General features: G+C 42.9%; 1 protein-coding gene across 3 annotated transcripts in view; it reads right to left on the reverse strand.

Annotated features, from left to right (window-relative positions):
- LOC148013591 (putative 2-carboxy-D-arabinitol-1-phosphatase) overlaps positions 1-24264 on the reverse strand; it is an 86008-nt gene that overhangs the window by 48839 nt on the left and 12905 nt on the right. For 2 of the 3 annotated variants that reach the window (XM_087668248.1, XM_087668250.1), the window contains exon 2: positions 18328-18551. In XM_087668248.1, coding sequence (XP_087524374.1) covers positions 18328-18551 — 224 coding nt within the window. The remainder of the gene's footprint in view (positions 1-18327; positions 18552-24264) is intronic. The other variant, XM_087668249.1, reaches the window with a different exon arrangement.

A 24264-nucleotide genomic window follows, 5' to 3' on the forward strand; every position in this document is an offset into this window, starting at 1 on the left:
CATCATTTTTCTTTGCTGTAAACTCATGTACAGCACCCACAGATAGCCAGAAACTGGCCCCATCCATCCCCATCATCATCCCCCACTTCTCCATTATCAAATTCCTCCATATTCCCTCTTCTATCACTGTTGTTTTACAAGACAGCAAGCCTGTAAATTCATTACAGCACCTCCTTCTTGAGCTCTTTCTTCCATTTTAGCTACAAGAAGCAAGCTCTATCCCTGTACTGCTGATCAACGATGGAGAAAGGCTGAATTCCCCTTTTTCTTCTCTCATACTGTAAAGAAATCAGTTCTTATCATTGCATAATAGATAATGCATGTGTGTTTGTACATCTTTGCATGATCTTGTGAGAGTGAGAATTACTTCTTCTCACTCTCAGGTTGATTGTAACTAAGCTCTTCCCTAAGGGACTTGGGTTGAGCAGAAATACATTCCTTCGGGGGGGGTTGCCCATCTTCAACCCTCAATCTTGTCTCCATTACTTTTACATTTTTATGGCTGTAATTTTGTGAGTAATTTTCATTTTCAGCTTTAAGTGTTCATTCTCTTTTATATTAAATCTCGAAAACAAGCAAATATCATAATTGTTAAGCATACTACGTTGTTCGGGGCGTTTACAGAGTGTACAGAATGCTCAAGAGCAAAGCAATGAGTGTTGAAGTGTGACATCCATTGAAGACGAATCCTGAGTACTATAACCACCATTCAGAGTGTGTCGGAGGGTATAGAAGACCACAACGCAGATCACCCGATGCAATAGGATACTTGGCGACAACAATGGAGATGCACAAGGATGCTAGCAATGGCTTAAACTGCCAAACGCAGCAAAAGAGGTGTTGATTGGGGCTAGCGATTGTTGTCTGAGGTCGAATGTAGCAGTGGAAGAAGCACCAAGCAGCAAGCAACAACTGGAAGGGCAATCGCCAAGGGCTAGAGTAGCAAGCGGAGTGGTAGCAGCAATCACAAAGATTGGATAGCCATGTGGAGGGAGGCCGATGGCGAAGATTTTCACGTGAACGCGAAAACCCTGCATGGAAGAGATGAAGATTGAATGGAGATAGCCTGTCTATTTATAGATGTGGATGGACCCTCCTAAATTAGGGTTTCATAAAAACTCTCTTGAACCGCACACTGATTTTGCACTTTTCATTAAATAAGCATGTTTTGGGATTGTTTAAGAGGTAATCAACATTTAAAGCATTTCTTACCTCAACACCCCCTCTCAGGCCCAAAACAGGGCTAAAAAGGAAGGCCACAAGGCATCCAACCCCAAAGCGGCTAGGGCATTGGACAAAGGGTGCATGGTGGCTTCTCAATGGCCTACCAAGACTACAAAGGTTATGGATATCTTACCAAGGGAGTCCAAGTAGTCACCCCAAAGAGAACAGGGCACCATTCAAAGGGTGTTATCGGTTGCCCAACGGCAACCTACCAAGTCCTACAAAGGTGGATGGAACCACAATGAACTATATGGTTTCTGTTTTTTTTTTTTTTCTTAATATAGAGATATTTGGAAAGATGGGTCACATTCAATTAAGTAACTATACCATACAGGAGAATGAGAAGGAATGGTTAGGTCCAACCCATCACACAAAAGACAAGCTATCCACTTGAGGATATCGATGATGAGGGAAGGGGTGATGGAGTGGTGGTGTAGTGTAAGAATCTCCGATGGAGACAGTTGTCATAAGGACATGTATTTTTGAAACCTCACTTAACGTGTGGATTACTTTTTAACCATATGGTTAAGTAAAGGTTGCAAATGTGAGATGTAGCTAGGGTTAGAGTAAATCTACGAGCCCAGGACTGGAGGAAATCACAGGATATCAAAGGCAAAAGTTGCTATAAGTTATGTGACACGGGTACTTGGTGGTATCTGGTGTCAGTTGTTGGCCTAGGTCATTCATTTGGCCATAAGTGTCAGTTGGTGATACTAGAGAAGTGGCGTTTAATGGTAGTGAACGCCAATCTGATGGTCAAAGATGCCGCAGAGACACTCGAGAATGGAAGTTGCTTAGCCAATTTAATTATTGGCCAGTCAAATTATTTTTCAAGGCACCGAAATAACTATTAGATTAATTTTTAGTATTCAAAGACTAAAAATTAATATTTAATTATGGATAATGCTAGAAAAACCATTTGGAAAGGCTGCTACTTGTCAAAAATGCCCATGCAAGATTGAAAAACGTCTGTAGAGGTTGGAGAGAGGCATTTTAGTGTATTCAATCTGCAAGAGAGAGGGAGGAGATGCTACTGGTCTGATTTGCAGCCATTGGAGGACCTTTTGAGGTAGCCAAGGGTAGGAGAAGACCAATCAACAACAGATAACAGCATCTACAGCCTGTTGAGACAAGGCAACAATAGTAAATGACTGATTTTCTTTAGTTCTTTGTATCTACAAGCTGTTGAGACAGGGCAACAACAGTAAATGACAAATTTTCTTCAGTTCTTCGCGAAGAAAATCTGAATTTTCTCTCTCCTCAACATTCTCTCTCATCTTCCAACCTTTCTACAGTCTTGCTCTGAAGATTACAACATTGAGATCACTAGAAGTTGAGAAATTTCAGATTTCTCTCATGTAAACCCTAATTTGCAGCAAAAATTAGGGTTTAGTAGTAGCCTCGAAAAAAGTGTTAGAAATTGGAAGCTCCAAAACTTGGATTTAATAGGGCTGAAGCTGTTTTCAGTCAAATTCGAGTGGAGAGACTAGCAAATCAATGAATTTGGGGCATTTTCCATCTCCATCAAAGTAGGTGAAGGCCAATTGACTGTCCAAATCAAGGGGAAAATCAGATTTGAGTGAGCTACCAGCATAGGCTCTAGATAATTTTGAGGTCCCAAAGTCCCTGAGATTCAAGCACTTGTTGTATAAAGTTCCACCAACTGATGAAATTTGATCCATTAAAACGAGTCTTATCTGTGAAGGCATTCTTGGCCGTTACAACAAGAGTCGTAGTGCTCAAATAAGATGTATAGAGTGGGAAGGGTGGTGGAATGGAGTACACTTGGAACTGAGTCCCACCATTCATATACGAGAAGTGTGCACAATGGATCCGAATGTGGGCATGGGCTGACTAGGCATGGGTATAGTAACCGCATGAGGAGCCCATGGTGAAGAGATAGAGACACATGGAGCAGAGTATGGAAATCCCTATGTAGGAGTGACCCAAGGGATGTGAGATAACACACCATAAACAAAGGATGAAAATCCCTACGTCTGAGAGATCAAAGGAGATGGGTGATTGGGGATATTAAGGGGGATGCCCACCATAGCCATCCCAGTGGAAAATGATGTGCTCACTAACGGAAAGGTGGAAGAAACTATGGTACAGAGTGGAATGCCTTGTAACAAGGCCCCATGGCGCAAAGAGGCAATATGGAAATAATTGTGCAAGCCTTGTAGATCAATAGAACTTGTATTATATTGGATTGTGACACATATTGCAGCAATTAGTTCTCTCTTTACTAGTATGTAGCAAACACACACACACACTCTCTCTCTCTCTCTCTCTCTCTCTCTCTCTCTCTCTCAATACAAATTAATTTTTGCAAGCAATCCAGATCTAGATTTGTATTATATTGACCTCTGGCAAGTGTACTATTGTTCCACAAATTGAGAGAAAATGATAGTAAAAGATTATCATAAATTTGATCATAGCTAGCCAAATGAGGTATATTTATATTTTCTTAACAAAATAAAATGCATTTTCTCTAAGAATTAGCATAGTCTTTGCTTTTTTTGTCACACTATGGGCATTGGAAAAGTTATTCTACTTTTAAATATGAGATGTAAGTTCTCTTTGGTAATCATGGGTTGGTGTATAAACATGTTCACATTTGCATCCATTCCAAATACTCAAAGTACACATGGGCGTCCCTTGACCTCCATTCATCACTACCAAAGTATTTCCAACACCTAGACTCGGATTTCACTTTCCCGTAGAGGTATAGGTCACTTGTAATCACGACTCTACCTCGTCTGATTGTGTAATAGCCGTATCAATGTCAACAAGAGCAACACTGCTCAATTGCACCTGAATGTTAAAGTCCAACACATGCAAATAGTATTGTAGTTGAGTAGTAGTCGAAATGGGAATATAGGTCTATAACTTATAAAATACTTCCTTTAATTTCTTAGCATAACTTCAAACATTCTTGTGAGATTCTTGATGTGCTATATTAAGAAGTGGAGGGTACACTGTTAAAGGGTGACATTCCCTCTAACAATATATTGTGATGTGAAGGGTTAGAAAAGTGTAAGTATGAAACAGAGAATGAAAATGTGCTAGAAACAAAAATGGAGATTCCAAATCCTAGTGTGGAGGATGCGGATGTGGAGTGTAATCCAAGGTTCTAGAGTAAAGCAAGGAAATCGAGGTGTAGGCTAGACAAGGTGGATGGGATGGGAGGGATTTGAGAAGAGTGGCTTACATGATCAAATGAAACAGAAGATATAGATATATGTGGCGAAGAATGCCTGCTTCAAAGAACCCCTCTATTGACGAAACATACAAAGAAGATGGGTCACCAATCGTCCCAAATGTCATATGTCCTCCATGATCAAAGAGGTGGCCAGCCTCACCAACCAGTTTGGATTGTGTACCAACACTAGTAGGAGGGGTGCAAGATCAACTATACGTGATGAACAAGTATTCTCTTTTAGAGTAAAACCCTAAAACGAGGAGCGGTTCGAGAGAGTTCAATGGAAACCCTAAAACGGGGAGCGGTTCGAGAAAATTTAGTGGAAACCCTAATTTTTGGGGCGCCCTTCCACATCTATAAATAGACAGGCTGCCCCCCTTCAACTATCATCCTTGTTTTGCAGGTTACACCAGCCCACACACCCTCTGCTGCTGTTGGCGCCCAGTTTCCAGCCTGCAGCCTGCCTCCATCTGCTGTCCAGCCATCATCGACTGCAGCCACATCATCTTCAGCCTGTCCATTGCTGTAGGCGACAGCTCTCAGCCGCTGGCGACTACTCCTGACAGTCCCAGACTCCTGTTCAGCCTGCTGTCCATCATCTCCAGGGTCAACCAGCCTGCGTTTTCAGCATTGCAGGCCCTGACACTCTCAGACACTATTTCAGCCTGCTGTTTACAGCAGACTGTGCACAGTTTCCAGCCCCCGATCGGTGGTACACTGCTGCGTTTACCAGTTTCTAGCCTCCAGACTGCTGCATTTTGGTGGCCAGCCTGCTGCCATTCACTATTCAGCACTCCTACACTCCGACTGGTGGTACAGACTTGGGATCCGTCGTGGACATCACACTCCGACATTGCTCTGCCCTTGAGCACACTGTACACTCTTACATTCATTTACAGCATTCATTCACTTCAAAGTTGTGTTCTCTCTCTCCCTTCTTCTGTTTGTGTTTGAGTTTTTGTGTTTGAGTTTTGAGTTTTGCATTTAGGGTTTGAGTTTTGCCCTCTATGTCTACGTCTGTGTCTTTGTGTTTCTGTCGTGGTCGTACACTCTGTGTGTCCTCAGTGCAAACCCTAGCAGTCTTCTTAACAGGGCTGCCTGCCTGCATCACGAAGAACAGGTCCTGGCCACCCCAAGTGCGCATGAAATAACCTCGGAGCTCCTGACGAGCCCTAGACTCGCCCTGCACCTGATCCTATCGGCCTCGAAGGGAGTGAATGATGGAGGTCCAAATCTCTGCTAAGGTCGCCTATACTGAAGGTCTCTCTCTGCCGAAAGCCACCTGACACTGTGCCTTCCAGATATGCGAACCAGTAAGACTCCCTATGATTTCCCATACCTCAGAGTGGTCTGTTGTGGGCTCCAGTACCCGACAGATGGGTAGAGCCTCTAAACCCACCACTACGCACGACCCTGCCTCGATAATGAATATCGTATCTTGCATCCCGGCCTCATACAGAAGGTGACGGCCCTAGCTGACCGCCTGCCAACAGAAAGCACCCCAAGAGATACATCCAAGGTTGGGTGCTATGCGGCATACTCCTCTCCACACGAGCTGTGCCGCCTCACACCACCAAAGGCAGTGCTTTGGGGTTTGCATAGACTGCTGTGTGCAACACTTACAAACTCCCTCCTGCATCTGGGCAAGCCAGCTTCCCACCGCCAAGCCTCCATGTACCACCAGCCATAAAAAATACGATACCCTCCTCGGCCTCCAGCTGTCCCAATGACGGTGCCAGAAGGTCCGTCAAAACGGCTCTGTAATGTTGTGCTCCGCCCAGTGCCTGCTGCGTGACGGCACCCAATCCATGTTCTCCTGCATCAGTACGTATCTACCAATCCTGGCAGTGTATTCCAGGAACCTCGGTGTCTTCTTGGCGACCGCAGTGGCCGGCCAAAGCCACTCTCCCAGATCCCACTCCAACTTATTAAGTAGCCTTCCTTCCCAGATCCAAACGCGCCACTCTTTAAGCTCCGGCCAAAATACCAAAGGGTCTAGCCACCATGTCTTCCCCTAAAGACCAACCACCCGGATCCTCTTCTATGAAAGGACAGCTATCCCCTTGTCTTGCTGTCCTCTGTCAAGAGCCAGACGCCCCCCCTCCTGCACTGTGAAAAAGGTCCCAAGTGGAGCGCCACCCACTCTTCCTGCCACCTGTAGGGGAATGCCTGCAAGTGAAAACCTACCAGCCCATACCTCCCCGGGCTCTATCGGCTCTCGGATCGGAGGAGCAAGCCACTCCTAAGGTATCGCTGCGTCTATCTCCCTTCTCCTCAGCTCCATTCCTTAATCGGCCACATCCCATAAAATTTACCACACTTATTCACAAAAAAAAAACAACACACAAAAGTTCCATGTAGTTCCATCCGCCTTTGTAGAGCTTGGTAGGCCACTGGGCAACTGACATGCACCCTTTGTCCGATGCCCTGTCCTCTCTAGGGTGACTACTTGGATTCTCTTGGTAAGATAACCATCGCCTCTGTAGTCTTGGTAGGCCACTGGGCAACCGACATGCACCCTTTGTCCGATGCCTTGGCTGCTTTGGGGTGGGACGCCTTGGGGTACATCAATATCACAATGGCTGGCCTAACCTTTCGGCTCAGTTTTAAGCCTAAGAAGGGGTGTTGAGCTAAAATATGCATTACTTGCTGATTAGCCTCTTAAACAGCCCCAAAACACACTAAAAATGCTATTTTAGAGTAAAACCCTAAAACGAGGAGCGGTTCAAGAGAGTTCAATGGAAACCCTAAAACGAGGAGCAATTCGAGAAAGTTTAGTGGAAACCCTAATTTTTGGGGTGCCCTTCCACATCTATAAATAGATAGGCTGGGCCCCTTCAGCTATCATCCTTGTTTTGTAGGTTACACCAGCCCACACACCCTCTGCTGCTGTTGGCGCCTAGTTTCCAGCCTACAGCCCGCCTCCATCTACTGTCCAACCATCATCGACTGCAGCCACATCATCTTCAGCCTGTCCATTGCTGTAGGCAACAACTCTCAGATGCTAGCGACTGCTCTAGACTATCCCAAACTCCTGTTCAGCCTGCTATCCATCATCTCCAGGGTCAGCCAACCTGCGTTTTCAACATTGCAAGCCCTGACACTCTCAGACTCTATTTCAGCCTGTTGTTTACAGGCAGACTCTGCACAATTTCCAGCCCCCAATCGGTGGTACACTGCTGCGTTTACCAATTTCCAGCCTGCAGACTCCTGCATTTTGGTGACCAGCCTGCTACCATTCACTATTCAGCACTCCTACACTCTGACTAGTGGTCACAAACTTGGGATCCGTCTTCGGAGGACGTCACATTCCGGCATTGCTCTGCCCTTGAGCACACTATACACTCTTACATTCATTTACAGCATTCATTCACTTGAGATTTGTGTTCTCTCTCTCCCTTCTTCTGTTTGTGTTTGAGTTTTGAGTTTTGCATTTAGGGTTTGAGTTTTGCCCTCTGTGTCTGTGTCTATGTCTGTGTCTTTGTGTTTCTGTCGTGGTCGTACACTCTGTGTGTCCTCAGTGCAAACCCTAGCAGTCTTCTTAACACTCTGTTATAAGACTAAAATCTGGAATAGGAGAAAACCAAGAAGGTGAAGGTGAAGGTGGGGTGTCGTCTTCTCGCCAAGTCCATAATGCCTCCTCAAACCTTCGGTGATGGAGAAGCCTAATAAGACATCATGGGCTCCCGAGAAGAAGGTGACTAAGACATTGTGATTCAATTACAAGTCATTTGTATGCCACATATAAAACCTAGCACCCTGCAATATCCGCAGGATACTCTTTACAAGAGCACCGGCTCTAATACCATGTGAAGAAACTGCTAGGGTTAGCACGGAGAAAACATAGTATATAACCACAACAGAAACACAAAGACACAGACAGTGGCATATAAAACTCAAACCCTAAGTGCAAAGCGTCAAACACATAACCCAAAAAAAAAAAAAAAAAAACACAAACACAAACAGAGAGAGAAGGAGATCTTTGAAGTGAATGAATCAATGCAATAAATGAACATAAGAGTATACAGAATGCTCGAGGGCAACAGTAAGTGTAGGAGTGTGGTGTCCATCAAAGACGGACCCTGCGTGCTGTAACCACTAGTCAAAGTGTGTCAGAGGGTGTAGCAGACCAAAACGCAGATCACTGGAAGCAGCAAGACGCCTAGCAACAACACTGGAGATGCACAAGAATGTAGCAATGGTTGAAACTACCAAACGTGGCAAAAGAGGGGTGGACTGGGGTTGGTGATGGCTGTCTAGGGCCAAATGCAGCAGTGAAAGAAGTGCCAAGAAATAGGCGGTAGTTGGAAGGGCAGTCACACCAAGGGTTGAAGCAGTAGACAGAGTGGTGGCAGCAATCACAAAGGCTAGACAGCCATGTGGAGAAAGGCTCATGGCAAAGATCTTCATGTGAACGTGCTTGCATGCAAGGAATGAAGAGTGAATGGGGGCAGTCTATCTATTTATAGATGTGGATGGACCCTCCTAAATTAGGGTTTCACAAAAACTCTCTCTATCTATTAATAGATACACAAGGATCCTCCCAAATTAGGGTTATTCTTATGGGACAGAAAAACTCTCTAGAACCATGCACTGTTTAATGATAATTTTGGTAATTTACATGTTCTGGGGCTGTTTTAAAGAGCTAATCAATTTCTAATGCATTTTTTGCTCAACACCCCCTCTTAGTCCCAAAACTAGAACCAAGAAGGGACTCCAAGAAAAGCTCAAGCCCATTTTTACCCCAAAGCAACCAAGGTGTCGAACAAAAGGATGCACATCAACTGCCCAATGGCTTACCAAGACTACAGAGGCAATGCTTATCTTACCAAGAGAGCCCAAGTTATCACACTAGAGAGACCAAGGCATCAGACAAAGGATACTCATCACCTGCCCAGTGGTCTACCAAGACCTACAAAGGCAGATGGAACTACATTGAACTCGGTTTTTTTTTTTTAATTTAAAGATACGGTATGTGGCCTATCAAGTAATTGTGCCCTAGGGAGAGAATGAAAAGGGATAGTTAGATCCACTGCATCACAAAACAAACAAGCTATCCCAATCATCCATGTGGTACTAGAGTATAAAATAACCATAGTTTGGTGCGAGATTTCTGAAACAACATATGGGCGCATTGACTGTCAAGGGCCCCTAGTGTTGTATAGCCTCGCACCATCTATGTCTCACAAGCCAAAGAAAAAGACTCCCACGTATACATACTCTCTCACATGCTCTCTCACATGCCCCACTGCATCTCCCACGTATACATACTCTCTCACATGCTCCACTACATCTCCCCCGAATGTGAGCCAAATTCCAATACATCGCATCACCCATGCTATCAAAGTGTTGAACACCATGACTTTGGCTTTTCCAAGATTCACTACAAGTTCTCTATCTTTGCAAAAGGTATGTAGTGCATCCAAGCAATGTTGCAAGCCCTCCAATGAGTCTAAAACGAGTGATATATCATTAGTATATACTAATATCATTATTAGCACTCTAGCTAAGCTAGCTCCAACTCCACCTCCCCTATCATTGTAGTCGAACACCTCATCTATGTATAGTCCAAATAGTGTGGGTGAAAGTGGGCATCCTTGTTTTACTCTTATGATGTTGTCAATCCTCTCAAACATCCCTCTAGGTATCATACAATGGATAAATGCCCCACTGCATACCCTCTGGCACTCTAATCTCTTGTAATCGCTACATGAAACATGCTTGGGAAACTGTGTCAAATGCATTGCCGAAATCCTATATCTTGGTCAATATGCAGCCAACCATAATGGTCCTGTAGTTACTAGTTGGAATTATAGTATAATTTGACCATATTTCAAGGAATATCTCTCATACTACTCTATTCAACATACATGCCAATGTGTCACATGCATGTGAAAAGTGCTCTGCTACTAGACCACCCTCATCTTGCACCCTCCCATTCTATTGCCTATAGATTGCCTCTTTGACCATCTTACTAGTGAAGAAGGACCACTGTGTTGGCTTGTGGGCTTATCGAGGCTGCATGGATGTCTATCCCAGTGCATCATACAGCTATCTCCCATAATGGAGCCAAGTATCAAAGCGATGTAATTTGTATAAGGGGCTATGTCTCATAACATTGTCCATGCTCTTTTGCTATCCCATCCCAAAAATAGTTGGTATATCTTTGTCCGAACTTTTTCCAAGTAGTCTTGCTTCTTCTTTTGCACAAGGCGTTTGAAGACCATCCTTCCTTGGCAATGTGTCTCATGCCCAAAGCAATCTTTCTCTATAGTTGTGCACAAGTGTCCTTGCACTCATCATTATACTGGACGTTTTGAGTGGGGTATAGAGCATCGACATTTGCATGGGGGCAAGGTGTGTGGAAACACATAAAGCTGAAACATGAAAGGCCTCTATCAAATCTCGTGTATTCCTCTAGTGATTTGCTCAACTCTAGCATCTATAATCTATCATGTAGAAAGCCACCATACATACGTGAAGTCTCCTCTACAAAGTGATATTTAGGGTGCCTAGAAAGATATGGTACTATCTCTCATGTGGCCCAAGAGACTGTAAAGGTCAAGATGGCCTGATTCACTACCATCCCAATTGGTCTCCTTGAGATCCCATAATATCTACAATGGATCAGATCAGCCTATGAGAAAAAAATAGTACATTTGGAATCCAAGGAACTATCATGTCTTCCAAGTAGAATAAAAGAAACCATTGTAAAGATATGCTAAGGTTTGCAATGAGGAAACATAGCATGTACGACCAAGATTAAAACACAAAGACTCGGAGAGAGACAAAACCCTAAACGCAAGCAAAATGCAAAAACTCAAAGCCCAAACACAAAGATAAATACAAGCAGAAGAACCTCTAAAGTGAATGAATGCAGTAAATGAATGTAAGAGTATATAGAATTCCTAAGGTAGAGCAATGCAATGTTGAAGAGTGACATCCACCGGAGACAGATCCCAAGTGCAATAAACACCAATCGGAGATGAGAGAGTGCTGAATAATGAAGGGCAGCAGGCTGGTGATTAAAACATAGTAGCGGAAGGCTGAAATTTGGTAAACACAGCAATGTACCACCAAAAAAAGGTTGAAAATTAATCACCCAAGGTAGAGAACTATCAGGCAACAACAAGAGAGGTGTTTCCTGATATAGACGGCTTGTTGGATAGCAAAAACGCAGGTACTGCAGCAATCGCCTAGTGGAAGAGATGGCAATAGCTTGTCCGCCCGGTTCCAAATGCTGAAAATGCAGGCTGATCAGGTGCTATGATGATGCAACAAATGGAGACCTCCAAACAGCGAGGCAATGGCTGAAAACAAGCCGCCTAGCGCTGGATAGTAATGGGCTGCAGTAGATGATGGTTGGACAGAAAATGCTACGTGGCTGATGGCTGAAACCTGCGCGGTAGAGTGAGAAACCTGCACAAAAGAATAAAGCTGAATGGTGGGCATCCTGTCTATTTATAGATGTTGAAGGGTATCCCAAAAAAGTAGGATGTTGGGGACCACTAAAACTCTCTTAAACCACGCACCAAATTTGTGTTTTTCATTAATTAAGCGTGTTATGGGGCTGTTTTAAATATGCTAATCAATTGTAAAGCATGTTTTAGCTCAACACCCCCTCTCAAGCCGAAAACTGAGCCTAAAGGGAAGGCTAACAATGTTTACCACAAGGTGTCCCACCCCAAAGCAGCTAGGGCATCGGACAAAGGGCACATGTCGACTACCCGGTGGCCTACCAAGACTACAAAGGTAATGGTTATCTTACCAAGGAAGTCCAAGTAGTCACCCTAGAGAGGACAAGACATCGGACAAAGGGTGCTCATCAGCTGCCCAGTGGCCTACCAAGCCCTACAAAGGCGGATGGAACCACATTAAATTTTTTTGTTTGTTTGGTTTTTATTTTTGTGGAAAGTTGATTTTAGGAGTGGCAGTCAATTAAGTATCAGTGACCCAGAAGACGAGAGGGATGGTACACCCAACACATCACAAAACAGTACAAGCATACTCAACCACTTGAGGATGTCGATGATGAGGAAAAGGTGATGAAGTATCATGGGAAGAAGAATGGTGGTGTAATCAGCTCATGAAAACAACTTAGAATCCGTCTCGTGGTGCTCTGCACAATGGGATGCATAGTATGCTACATGCTAAAGAATGCTCATGCAACAGGTACCACTTGGACAAAGTCCCTCACGGAAAAATTATTCACTTACCCTAGCACCCTAGTACAAAGATGATGAAATCATATAAGGCATAGAGAAAGGTACCATAGGGGGGGAAAGCTAATGTCTGAGACAAGTGCCAAAACCTGTAGAATACCAGGAAGGGTAGGAACGCCCTCTCAACCTGGATATTGATGCTGAAGAAGGAAAAGAAGCCTAAAGATGACGGTCTTTGTATGGTGCCGAGAACCATATGGATGAACAAGATGAAGCATCCCTATTAAAAGAGCAATGATAGAAGACACCGCCATGATAGCATTAAGAGAGATGCTATACTTTTTTCCATGGAAGGGGAGTCCTCCATGCTAGTAGAAGAACAAAACTCCAAGTAGATGAAACCATAAAAGGAACGACGCGCATCTCCTCTCTCCAAAGCAGGAAGGACTAATGCAAGCCTGTGTTATGGAAGCACCAGACTGTGCTTGAGAAAGTAGACTAGATGCAAGATTTGTTACAAGAATTTTGACTTCAAGATAATCCCATATATGGACACAATGTACAATGATAACTTAAAAAAATACGAAAAATCCCACAACCCAGGACCGTAGGTATGGATACAAGATATCACAATTACAAGATCTCCCTCGACGAGAATGAACAAGATACAAGAAAATACTAGACAAGATCTCGCGCTATGAGATTACAAGGTGACAAGACAACAAGAGTATAATGGGAGACAAGACGAGACTAGATGCCATGACTAGACAAGACTAGAACTGGAACTCCAAGTTACTTACTTGGAGGTCTCGACTCTTTGAGCTCCCAAGACTACTTGGCAAGACTGAGGAGCTCTATGGTGAGCCCCTCGTTTTATAGGTGTTAAAGGGCAACTAAAGATCTTCTAGAATGTTCTGTGATGACATCATTGATGATGCGGGCAATAATATGGCATATCTTCTAGAAGGTTCTATGATGACATGGCAAGGGTAGATTTGCATAGTTGGCTCGAGGATGTCCTGTTAAGGGTACATTCGAATGGCGTGTAGATTCATATGGCATGAGCAAGAACTAATCCGTACACTTGATCATGGCATATCCGTGACATCATCCCCTCCTCTGACGACGAGTTCCACGAGGAGCGGCTTGGTGGTTTGGTCCAAGTTTCGTTGGATTCCTCTTGTGAAATTCTTTACCTTTGGGAGGTGTCCTTTGGATATATTCTGTAGGTTCCCAAGTGCAATCATTGATGTCATATCCTTTCCAATGAACAAGGTATTCCAATCGACGTCAGAAGATCCTCGAGTCTAAGATATGCTTGACCTCAAATTCTTCATGATCTTCAACCCAGACAGGTGGTGGGGGATTAGATCTCTCCCCTCTCGGTGGTAAGCTATGGTATGGCTCGAGCAAGGAAACACGAAAGATTGGGTGGATTTTCATGGTGCTAGGGAGTTGGAGTCGGTAAGCAACTGGATTGATCTGGGCTACGATAGTGAAGGGCCAAATCTCTGGTAGTCTAGCTTGGTAGAGGGCCTTGTTGTTTGGAGATCATGCCTAAGTAACCATACTTTATCAGTGACATTGTATGCTGGATGTTGGAGACGATGCCGTTCCGCATAGTGCTTGTACTATTTTTTAGCATTTTGGATTTGTTACTTAAGTTCTTGGTGTATATCCACTAGCTGTTGAGCTTTAACTTGGACGGTTGGGTTCTTTACTTGATTGGAGAGATATACATCCATCCTTGGATGCTAGCCATAGTTTGCAAAGAAAGAAGTTTGCTTGGTAGATGCATGGATACTATTATTATAAGCAAACTCTACGAAGGGCAAGAGCTCAAACCAATCATTCTAATGGTAGTTGAAGGTGCAGCGAAGATATTGTTCCAAGACTTGATTTACCTGTTCTGTTTGATCATTACTCTGTGGATGATTTGCTGTGGATAACTTAACTTGGACTCTGAGGTTGCAAAGGCTCTTCCAAAAACTAGATATGAATTGGAAACCCTGATTGCTAATGATGTCGTGTGGGAGTCCATGTATTGGTGATGGGAATAATATGTGTCATTTTTGTGAACCTATCTATCATAACAAAAATAAAGCCATATTTGTCTGATTTGGGAAGATCTGTTATGAAATCCATGGACAGAGAAGACCAAGGTCACGCTCGAATGGGCAAGGGTTGTAGAAGGCCATGTAGTTTGTAACAAGGTACCTTGGCCCTATTGCAAGTATCAAATGTTTTTATATATTCTTTAACTTCTTTCCACATCTGGGGCCACCAAAAATCTCTTGAAAATAAGCTCTAAGGTCTTATTAACTCCAAAGTGTCCTACAATTAGGGTGTCATGGCATGTTGGAGTACCTAGAGTCTCAACTTTCTTGGAGAGATGTAAAGTAGATCCTTATAGTATAACAATTCATTAGTTTCTTGAAACTCACAAACTTCATTTATTTTCCCTCTAGATTTCTTCTCTTAACATTGTTGGCCAAATCATCATGCAATAGGGCTTCATGGATTAACTAGATCAAGGTAGGGTCATCTTGCTGACAACTAGAGATGGCTACTAGCTAGAGGTACTTTGGCTTAAGTAGTATTGCTCGTTGTTGATCAAAAGCTTCTTCTCCCTTCTTAGGTGCTAGGTAGGATCTTGATAAAGCATTTGATTGGCATTGTTGGCCTCCTAGGCAATAGGTGATCACAAAGTCAAACCTAGATAAGAAGTTACTCCAACGGGATTGTCTACTATTGAGGATGCGGATTGTCATCAAGTATTCTAGATTTTTGTGATCTGTAAAGACAATAACTTTATGGGTTGCACCCTCTAGATGATGACGCCAGGTATCAAAGGCATCTACAATGGCAAGGAGTTCTTTGTCATGGATCTCATTGTTTATCTCTGGAGGTGATAACTTTCTTGAGTGGAATGCCGCTGGATGCATATGACCATCATCTCCATGCTAGGACAATATGGCTTCTAAGGTATAGTCTAATGCATCAGTCTCCAAGAAAAATGGTTTGGTAGGATTTGGGTGGACTAGCATTGGGGCAGTGGTGAAAGCAGTCTTTGAGGTCTAGAAGGCCTTCTAGTGTCCATGAGAACTTTGAGTTTCCTATGAGTCTGGTGAGTGGTGTGACTATCTTTGAGTAATCCTTGATAAATATCCTGTAGAAGTTAGCAAAGCCAAGGAAATGTTGGACATCGTGGACACACATGGGTGTCTACCAGTCAAGATTTGTCTCAATCTTCTTGGGGTCCATGAAGATTCCTCTCTGGGAGACATTGTAACCCAAGAATTCTACTTCTGTCTGATGGAAAAAACACTTTCTCAAGTTTTGCATATAGTCCTTTTTCTCTAAGCTTGTCCAAAACTAATTTTACATGGTACTCATGCTCGTTTGGATCTTTTGAGAATATCAAGATATCATCCAAGTATATAACTACAAAATCATTTAGATGCTCTTGAAAGATATCATTCATTATATGTTGAAACACTACAAGAGCATTGGTGAGACCAAATGGCATAACAATATACTCGAAGTGACCACACCTTCCATTTGTCTCCTTCTCTAATCCATACAAGATTGTAAGCCCCTCATAGATTAATCTTCGTGAAGATCTTGGCTTTTCCAAGCCGTTCAGCTAGCAAAGTTGGCAAATTCAGTCCTCCAAGGGCAGGGCACCTATTCCATAGTGACCAAGCTTATCCATAACTCATGTCAAAAGTGTGGAGCTGACCAATGGAACACCATACTCCATGGGACAAGTGTGTGTATATGTATCTTGGCCGCACCACAAAAGCATCAAGCAACACATGCAAAAATATGCGTTTGGTAGAAAGCCATCTTCACCCCTTACATCCTTAGTAGGTGTCAACCAGGCCATGGCTATGTTATAGCTGGATAATATCCATTCTAATGATCCTATTGAGCTCCTCTTGACTAAGCTCTACAAAAGAGGAGTCTAAGTTGGATTCTAGAGGAAAAAGGTGATCCATGTGTAGTCCATGTAGTTGCAGCCATGAGTTTGTCTAAGCATACCAACATTCAGTGTCACCCTGCAATGCTAGTTGTCTAAACAGCTCTAGAGAAAATCCAGAGTATCTGAGGCTCCCCAAAGCATGTGCATGAAAATTACTGTTTGGAAAGGGACCTCAGCCACCACAGATTGGTGCTCCGATCTCTAGATTCACCATCTCATGCGACACTCAAGCATTCCTCCCGATCATTTAAGAGAGCATCAACCGTAGGGCCTCTCCATCTCCTCCCATCTATCATAAACCTACCATGTACCTGGTGGTGACTACTCTGTTTTGAATCTCCTCCTGTGGTAGAGGCTTGATCCCCAAATAGGGGTTCTATATAAGAGTGCTAGTGCAAACCTTAGATTTAGCATAACCAAGAATATCTCTCTTTAATGCGGCCTTATATTTGGAAAGTCAAACCATTGTCATAACCAATTTCAGCATTATTTGAGCATTAAAATGTAATGACACAAAGGCACAAAAGATACCTCAAAGGAAGCCAAAGAGGTATCAAAATCAGCAAGGATCCTATAGAGAACAGAGTAAACCATGAGCCTCATCTTGTTATCACAGGAAAGAGACTTCTCGTGTGCTCTGGATCTCCATATTATCTCTCGCACCTGACTGAGAATGTAAATCATCTGCTCTGGACCTCACTATAACCTCTCACGTCCAACTCTGAGGTTGTCCATACACAAGTGACTCAAAGGTAGACATATGCTGCTGCATTAAATCTCACAGCATCTCAGAGTCCATTTATTCTACGTGCGTGTTGTTAGAAAAATGTCATTTTGGGAAACACCTTATCCATATACTGTGCAGCTATTGGGATCAGCTGGATCTGCTTACCTGAACCTCTTTCCCAATTGATCGTGTCATGGAAGAAGGGAACATCTACAGCCCTAAAGGGAGTTCCACTCTCCCAAATCCCAATCGAGTCTATGGCTAAGCTTCCTCTGGTAAGCCCAGAATCTCCATTGCTCCTATGTGCATGTAGTTAGGTATGAATTCATATACCACTTTCAATCACACTAGGGTGCAACCCCATCACTGCGATTGCAGCTCGACTATCTCTCTGAGTGCCAATCGTTATCAGAAAAACCAGATTATCCCCTATGGAGAACACCTCTTTCCCAAATTTGTTTCGAAAATCCCCTTGGAAGAACATTATTGTGGATTTCATGTAAGCACAACTAATTATAGGATTTATAAATGAAACCAGCATCACAGAGACTTGGACATTCCAAAGGAAGTTATATTTATATATGAGACTTCTTATGAGAATTTCTTCAAAGGAAGTCAAAAGAAATGCCTGCCATGGTTCTCAAATACCTTAAAGACTGATCTGTTTTCCACAACAATCATAGGGAACTCTTCTAAGGAAACATGATGAGACTGATCAAGGTTCTAATGATGGGACAAAATCCTGTTGGTCATTGCAAAAATGATCGTGTATCCAATTTACCTATGAAGACAGGCAATAATGTGATAAAACCATACTTTTTGTCCATTTTAAACTCCATAGCAAAACACTTTACATGATCCCATATGATGACCTTGCCTATAAATAGAATATCTAGCATTTCCTCTTTTGTTTGCCACAAAATATTTTGATAGCACAACACATTGCAACAGTAAACCAAAGTAGACTAAATAGAAATATTAAATTTAAACTCAAATATCATCACACTAAGCTTGCTTAAAGTTGTACCTGAATCCTACTCTCCTCATTCCATGAACTAAGTCCATGTCTAACAAACACAACCCTCTTCACTTTGCCCAGTGCTTTTGGAACAAGAGGTTTTGCAACTCCCACAAAGTCAAAGGCTCCTCCTGTTAGTGAAATGTGATCGACTAGCCCCTTCTCCAAAAGTGACAATGAAGACTCCTTCGCATTCTCTGGCTCCTTTGCATTTTTCAAAACTTGAGTCCCACCTACACTATGTTTCACCCTCTTTCTTACTCTCTCTCTCTCTCTCTCTCTCTCTCTCTCTCTCTCTCTCTCTCTCTCTCTCTCTCTCTCTCTCTCTCTCTCTCTCTCTACACACACACACAGGTATGTATGCACAAACGAGCGCGTGTGTGCACGCACATTAGCAGAAAATTTAACTCAATAATACTCTTGCAATTAAGATAGATGCAGAAACTTTGGAGCCACAAGGGTTGGAACCATCAATAAACTGAGAACGCTACTAATATGCTTCAATGGAAATTACAAGTGTACAAATATTTCTCAATAGAACAAAACATGAAAAATGAAACCTGAGCAAGACAATATTGCAAGAGCTAGAAGGGTCAGGTATGCTACCTGCAAACCAAATAGAAAACTAGTTAGTAAGAACTAAGGAGGTATTTCTGCATACCAGTTAGTTAGAACTAAGGAGGTATTTCTGCATTGCAGATGTCATTGGCCTAGCCTGCTTGTTATCCCAGTCACCAGCCTTACAGGATTTCCTAGTTGGATTCCATGTGGTAGGGTCTTGTTTGAGGAGAAAACGCACCTGCCACCGCACTCTAGTTGCTTTACCAACAATATGAGTGTATAGGGTGAGAAGAAAGGACGGGCTTTGCTGCCTTTACAAAGGAATCCAGTTTTGAACAGCAGCCTAAAGAAGCCTGAGATAGAATGCTCTTTAAGTAAATTCATGGAAAACCAGCAAAATGCTGGGATTTTGTGGAGCTATTGTAAGATCATGGTAAGATCTGTTCAGGCTAGGTGGAGGGAAAGACGTTTGTAAGTGACAGAAGAAACTTATAGAATGTGGAATGATGAGAACATGTACATAAGAAAGCTTGTAATCATATCGTATACATGTAGGATATATAGGATTGTAGAACATTAGGAGAGAGAAGCTGGAAGTGTAGTAAGCAGTTGTGGGCTAGAAAAAAAATTTATAAAAATGAAAAACTTTCTACTGCTAGACTTGTATGGAAGTATGGTAAGCAAGTATACTCAACATCATGAAATCAACATAATAGTAGAAAATACTTTTCCTTAAAAACTGAATAGACTGTTTTTCAAAGAACAGTCGGAATTACAGGAATATTAACATACAATTAGCACTGCCAACATTGTGCAAAACTCAAATTACATTATCATGCAATGGCTACCATTATTCTGTCAGCCTTAATAACTGTCAGACTGGAGTGATGTGTATTAACCTTCCTGTATATTAAAGGACTAAAAAATCAAAAGGAAGAAGGTAGGTAAGGTACATTAGCTCAGAAATGCAGGTTGGTATGGGCTCCTTTTCTCGGGTTGAGAAGCTCAAAAAGGCACTGCAGTAAAAAATCAGGTTATTACCCTTCTTTTCCCGAAAGGAAGGCTGGTTTCACTATCCTTCAGTCACATCCATTTAGTTGTCATCAAGATCTGCTATCCGAATGGCTGTATAATCTTGCTTCTCCACCTCTATAATTCTCCCCAGGTTTGTAACTAGTCCTCTCAAACACCTTTCCCAAGCATCTTGTATCCAGCTATGGCAGTCACATCCATTTTATTGTCATCAGCTTTTGTTATCCTGGCATCTGTATAATCTTGCTTCTCCACACACTAGGCTCCCTGGGTTGATCTTCTTCTAGAAACCTCACTCTTTTTCACTCCTTTTTTGGGCCTGAGAAGGGGTGTTGAGAAACCAAGTCATTCCGTACATTTCCCCTACATTCCTATTTTGGTTTCCATTTACAACCCAAAAAGGCTTTTTTAGGATCATTATTTGGTGCCAGTGTGCCACCTAAGAGACTTCAATGGATGCCACTCGAGACAATTTGTGCCTATAAATATGGCACTGACTTCCCTCATTCTTCATCCCACATTCATTCCTTCCGACACTCTATCACTCTCTTCTATATTCTTCTCTCCTTTCTCCATACTCTCCACTGCCGTTCGTGCCCCGTGAGAAGGACATTATGGTTTGTGGCTTTTGCATCCATCTCCACCTAGCATTTTGCAGCCTACATCATCTAGCATCAGCCCTCCTCACCTAGCATCATCGTCAGGCTTCGTTTGCAGCAGAATTGTGCTATTTACAGCAGGTTACTATCAAAAATAACATGTATGCTCTGATAGCATGTCAAATACCTTCTTTAACACGACACTTCCTTCGTCATTAGATGATTCGGAGTCTGTGATCCACGAGTTTTTAGATTCCCTCTCTTGTAGAGGGGACTTCAGAGGGGGATGTACTCTCTTTGCCCTTAGAGGGGGCTTCTACTTCTTCAGCTTCAAAGGGGGCTCCCATGTCTCCAACCTCTGAGGAGGAACCTACTCATCCTTAAGTTCATCACCCACCATTTACCCTTTTGGGATGGCTGTCTTCAGGCAATCATTCCTCCTACTTATACCCAAGATCTTCAGAGACTGCCTAGATCAAGGAGTTGGAGGTTCAGCCATGACTTGGTGACGAGACCTTCAAATTCCTTCCAACATGGAGTTTTGGAGCTAGTGGCTTTTCTCTCAAGGTGGAGTCAAGTTCTACAATTCATTCCATCTATTGTTCCTTACTATAGGTTATCTTTCAAGTGGAAATCTTGGATCTCCAAGATCCTCTTCTTCTACATTGTATCTCTCTTCGCTCCTCTTTCTTCATCCCTTTTTGGACCTTGGAGGGGTTGTTCAAAAACCACTTCTTCAGTTCACAAACTTCATTTAGGATTTCACATTGACAGCCCCAAAAAGGGCTGGTGTCTACATTTTGACCACTTTTTTATACTATGTGTGAACCTGCTAAGGAAAGAAGGGGTGCCACAATAAGTGTGTCATAACCAAGGGTAGACTACGTGGGTATAGTCTAGCTATAGAATCACTGGTGTATCCTCATGTTGGTCACCTAACCTTCCAGTAAAAGTAATATCTTGTCACATCACCAAGGTGCGTAGTGGATGCTAGCTCATGTAGAGCTTGATATTGAAGCATATCAACTGGAACCACAATTAGTCATTATGTGAGAGGCATCCACACAGTGGTGCACCACCCTAGACAGCTTATGCCTATAAATAGGCAGTCCATTCATTCATTCTTTACACTCCTACCACCACTCTTCAATCATTCTTCGCCTCTCTTCCTCTATCGTCAAACACCCTTCCCTTCTCTTACCAACCCCTTCCACTGCCCTCACACCCCTTCAGGAGAACATTGCAGTTCATGGCTCGTGGCCACCTTCACCCTTCCTCTTCTACTTTAGGCTCCCTATTCCAACATCACACCTTGCGTTTGGAGCATCTTCCACCTGGAGTCGCCATCATCTACCTGGTGTCAGCACCCTTCTTCTTCAAGCTCCACCTTCACCTGCGTTTTTCAATCTGGAGGTCTCCTTCTTACTTGGCGTCATCAACTCTAGCTTGGCATCAGGATCCTAGCCTCTGGCAACAGTCTACATCACCAAGTGTCAATGATTTCATCACTCGTCTATCAAGGAGCTGCTAGGACCTACGTTTTTGCGGCCTGACTCCTCCTCCATCACCTGGTGTTAGTCATCTATCACAAGGGCTACTGAGACCTACATTTTTGCAACCTAGCTCCTCCTTCATCACTTGGCGTGACTCATTTGACACAAAGGCTGTTCTGAGCTTCGTCTCTATTGTGTCAACCTTTCTTCTCATAGCATGATTTAGTGCATCATCACCATGTTTTTCTTGTGTTTTTTAGTTTCTCTTCTCTCTTAATGTTTGCCGTACACTCTGTGTTACACCCTACAAACCCTATTGTCTCTCTGTACTGTCGCTTATTGGGGTATCAAACATATCGAAGAACTCCAAGAGGTGGCCTCTCGAACTTTAGTCAAGGGTGGGGAAAAGGGAGGCTCGGGCTGAGCCAAGGGTAGGCAACGGTCACTCTCTCAGTGGAGCAGTCGACGAAGCCAAAGTAATAGAGAGAGTTGAGCAATCACTCTCTCTCAAAGGAGCGGATTGCTAAGGAGACGGTATCCAACAATCACTGTCTCTCAAGGGAGCAGACTGCAAAACCACGTGTTGTCAAGGTGGCATTCCTAAAACCCTAGAAGAAGTAGAAGCAACCTCCGTAGTGCATTGCGACGGTCGTGAGGAGACCATGGTACTAGTCAATCCTCCTGTGGCTCGAAAGGGCTTAATACACATCAGATGTGTCTTATTGCCTTGAGCATAAAAATTTGAAAGCTAGTGCAAAATAGATGATGATGCCAAGCAAGAAGAATACCTCCACATTGAAAAACGAAGGTGAAGGTGGAGCCTAAAGGATTAGGGTATTGATGCCAAGTAGATGATAGTGATACCAGGTGGAAGATGCTCCAAACGCAAGGTTTGATGCTGTAACAAAGCACCTCAAGTAGAAGAGAAAGGGTGAAGGCAATTATGAGCCATGAACCACAATGTCCTCCTAAAGGGATGTAAGAGCAATGGAAGGGGCTGGTAAAAGAAGGGAAGGGTGTCTGATGACGAAGAAAGAGAGATGAAGAATAACTGAAGAGTGGTGGTAGGAGTGTAAAGAATGAATGCCTATTTATAGGCATAAGTTGTCTAGGGTGTCACACCACTATGTAGGCACCCACTGAAAAAGTGGCCAAAATGTGGACACCTGCCATTTTTGGGACTGTCAGTGCGAAACCCTAAATGAAGTATATGAATTGAAGAAGTGGTTTCTCAATAGTTACACCTTCCTTATCAACACTAGATCAAATACCTGCGTTTTTGTGTTTTATTCACTCTTGAAGAACTACCCAATAATCAACTACATGGAGAGATATTCATCAGATTTTCTTGCATTTTCTTCTCCATCTAGCTGCCCAACAGTTGCCCTAAATGCAGTCTTTGGTACATCTACTAACCTTATACAAATCTAATTATACCCACTTGTTAAATCAATACGGCTGAAAATAGCTGACCCCTACACTCTATTCATGACATCATCAATCCTAGGAATTGGGAATCAATTTTTGATTGTGATCTTGTTCAAGGCACAGTAGTCTATGAACATATGCCATGAGCCATCCTTCTTTTGGACCAAAAGCACCAATGAATAGTAAGGAGATGAGCTTGGCTGAATTAGCCCTTTTTCTAATAGCTCATCCACTTGGCTCATAATCTCCTATTGGGACGCACTCTCTATATAGCAGCTTATTAGGAAGGCTAACTCTAGGAATGAGATCTATACCGTGAACCTCCGACCTTTCAAGCAATAGCTACCCTGGAATAGACTAAGAAAAGCAGTCAACACATATTTTCAAAATGAAAAGCAAACTACATCCAATTTAGACATGACATTTTCATTATTATCCTTATCCTTAGTGAGAACCAAATACGTTGAAAGATGATTTTTCATTACTTTAGAAATGGTAGCAACCAATACAACATGGACAGATTCTCTTTCGGTTTTACATCCAAGGTATGGGTCTTGCCCCTATGCTGAATAGTAATCCCTTTAGCATGGAAGTCAATCACACTACATGCACGCAATAGCACCAGGGCACACCAAGCAATACGTTACAACCCTCAAGTAGCGTAATAACACTCTTCATTGTTCACATGGCTCTATATATGTAAGTGAAGCTTTCCAATCAAAGGTGTGACTAGCTTTGCATGACCCTTACACACCATACTAACTTCTCCCATGGGTCCCATCTCATCCTCTCTAATATCTAGACAGGCTACCATCTCTATGGAGATAAATTTG

The sequence above is a fragment of the Lygodium microphyllum genome, chromosome 26 (assembly GCF_053477565.2).
Source record: "Lygodium microphyllum isolate KBCC chromosome 26, Lygodium_microphyllum_v1.1.10, whole genome shotgun sequence".
Lineage (NCBI taxonomy): Eukaryota > Viridiplantae > Streptophyta > Polypodiopsida > Schizaeales > Lygodiaceae > Lygodium > Lygodium microphyllum.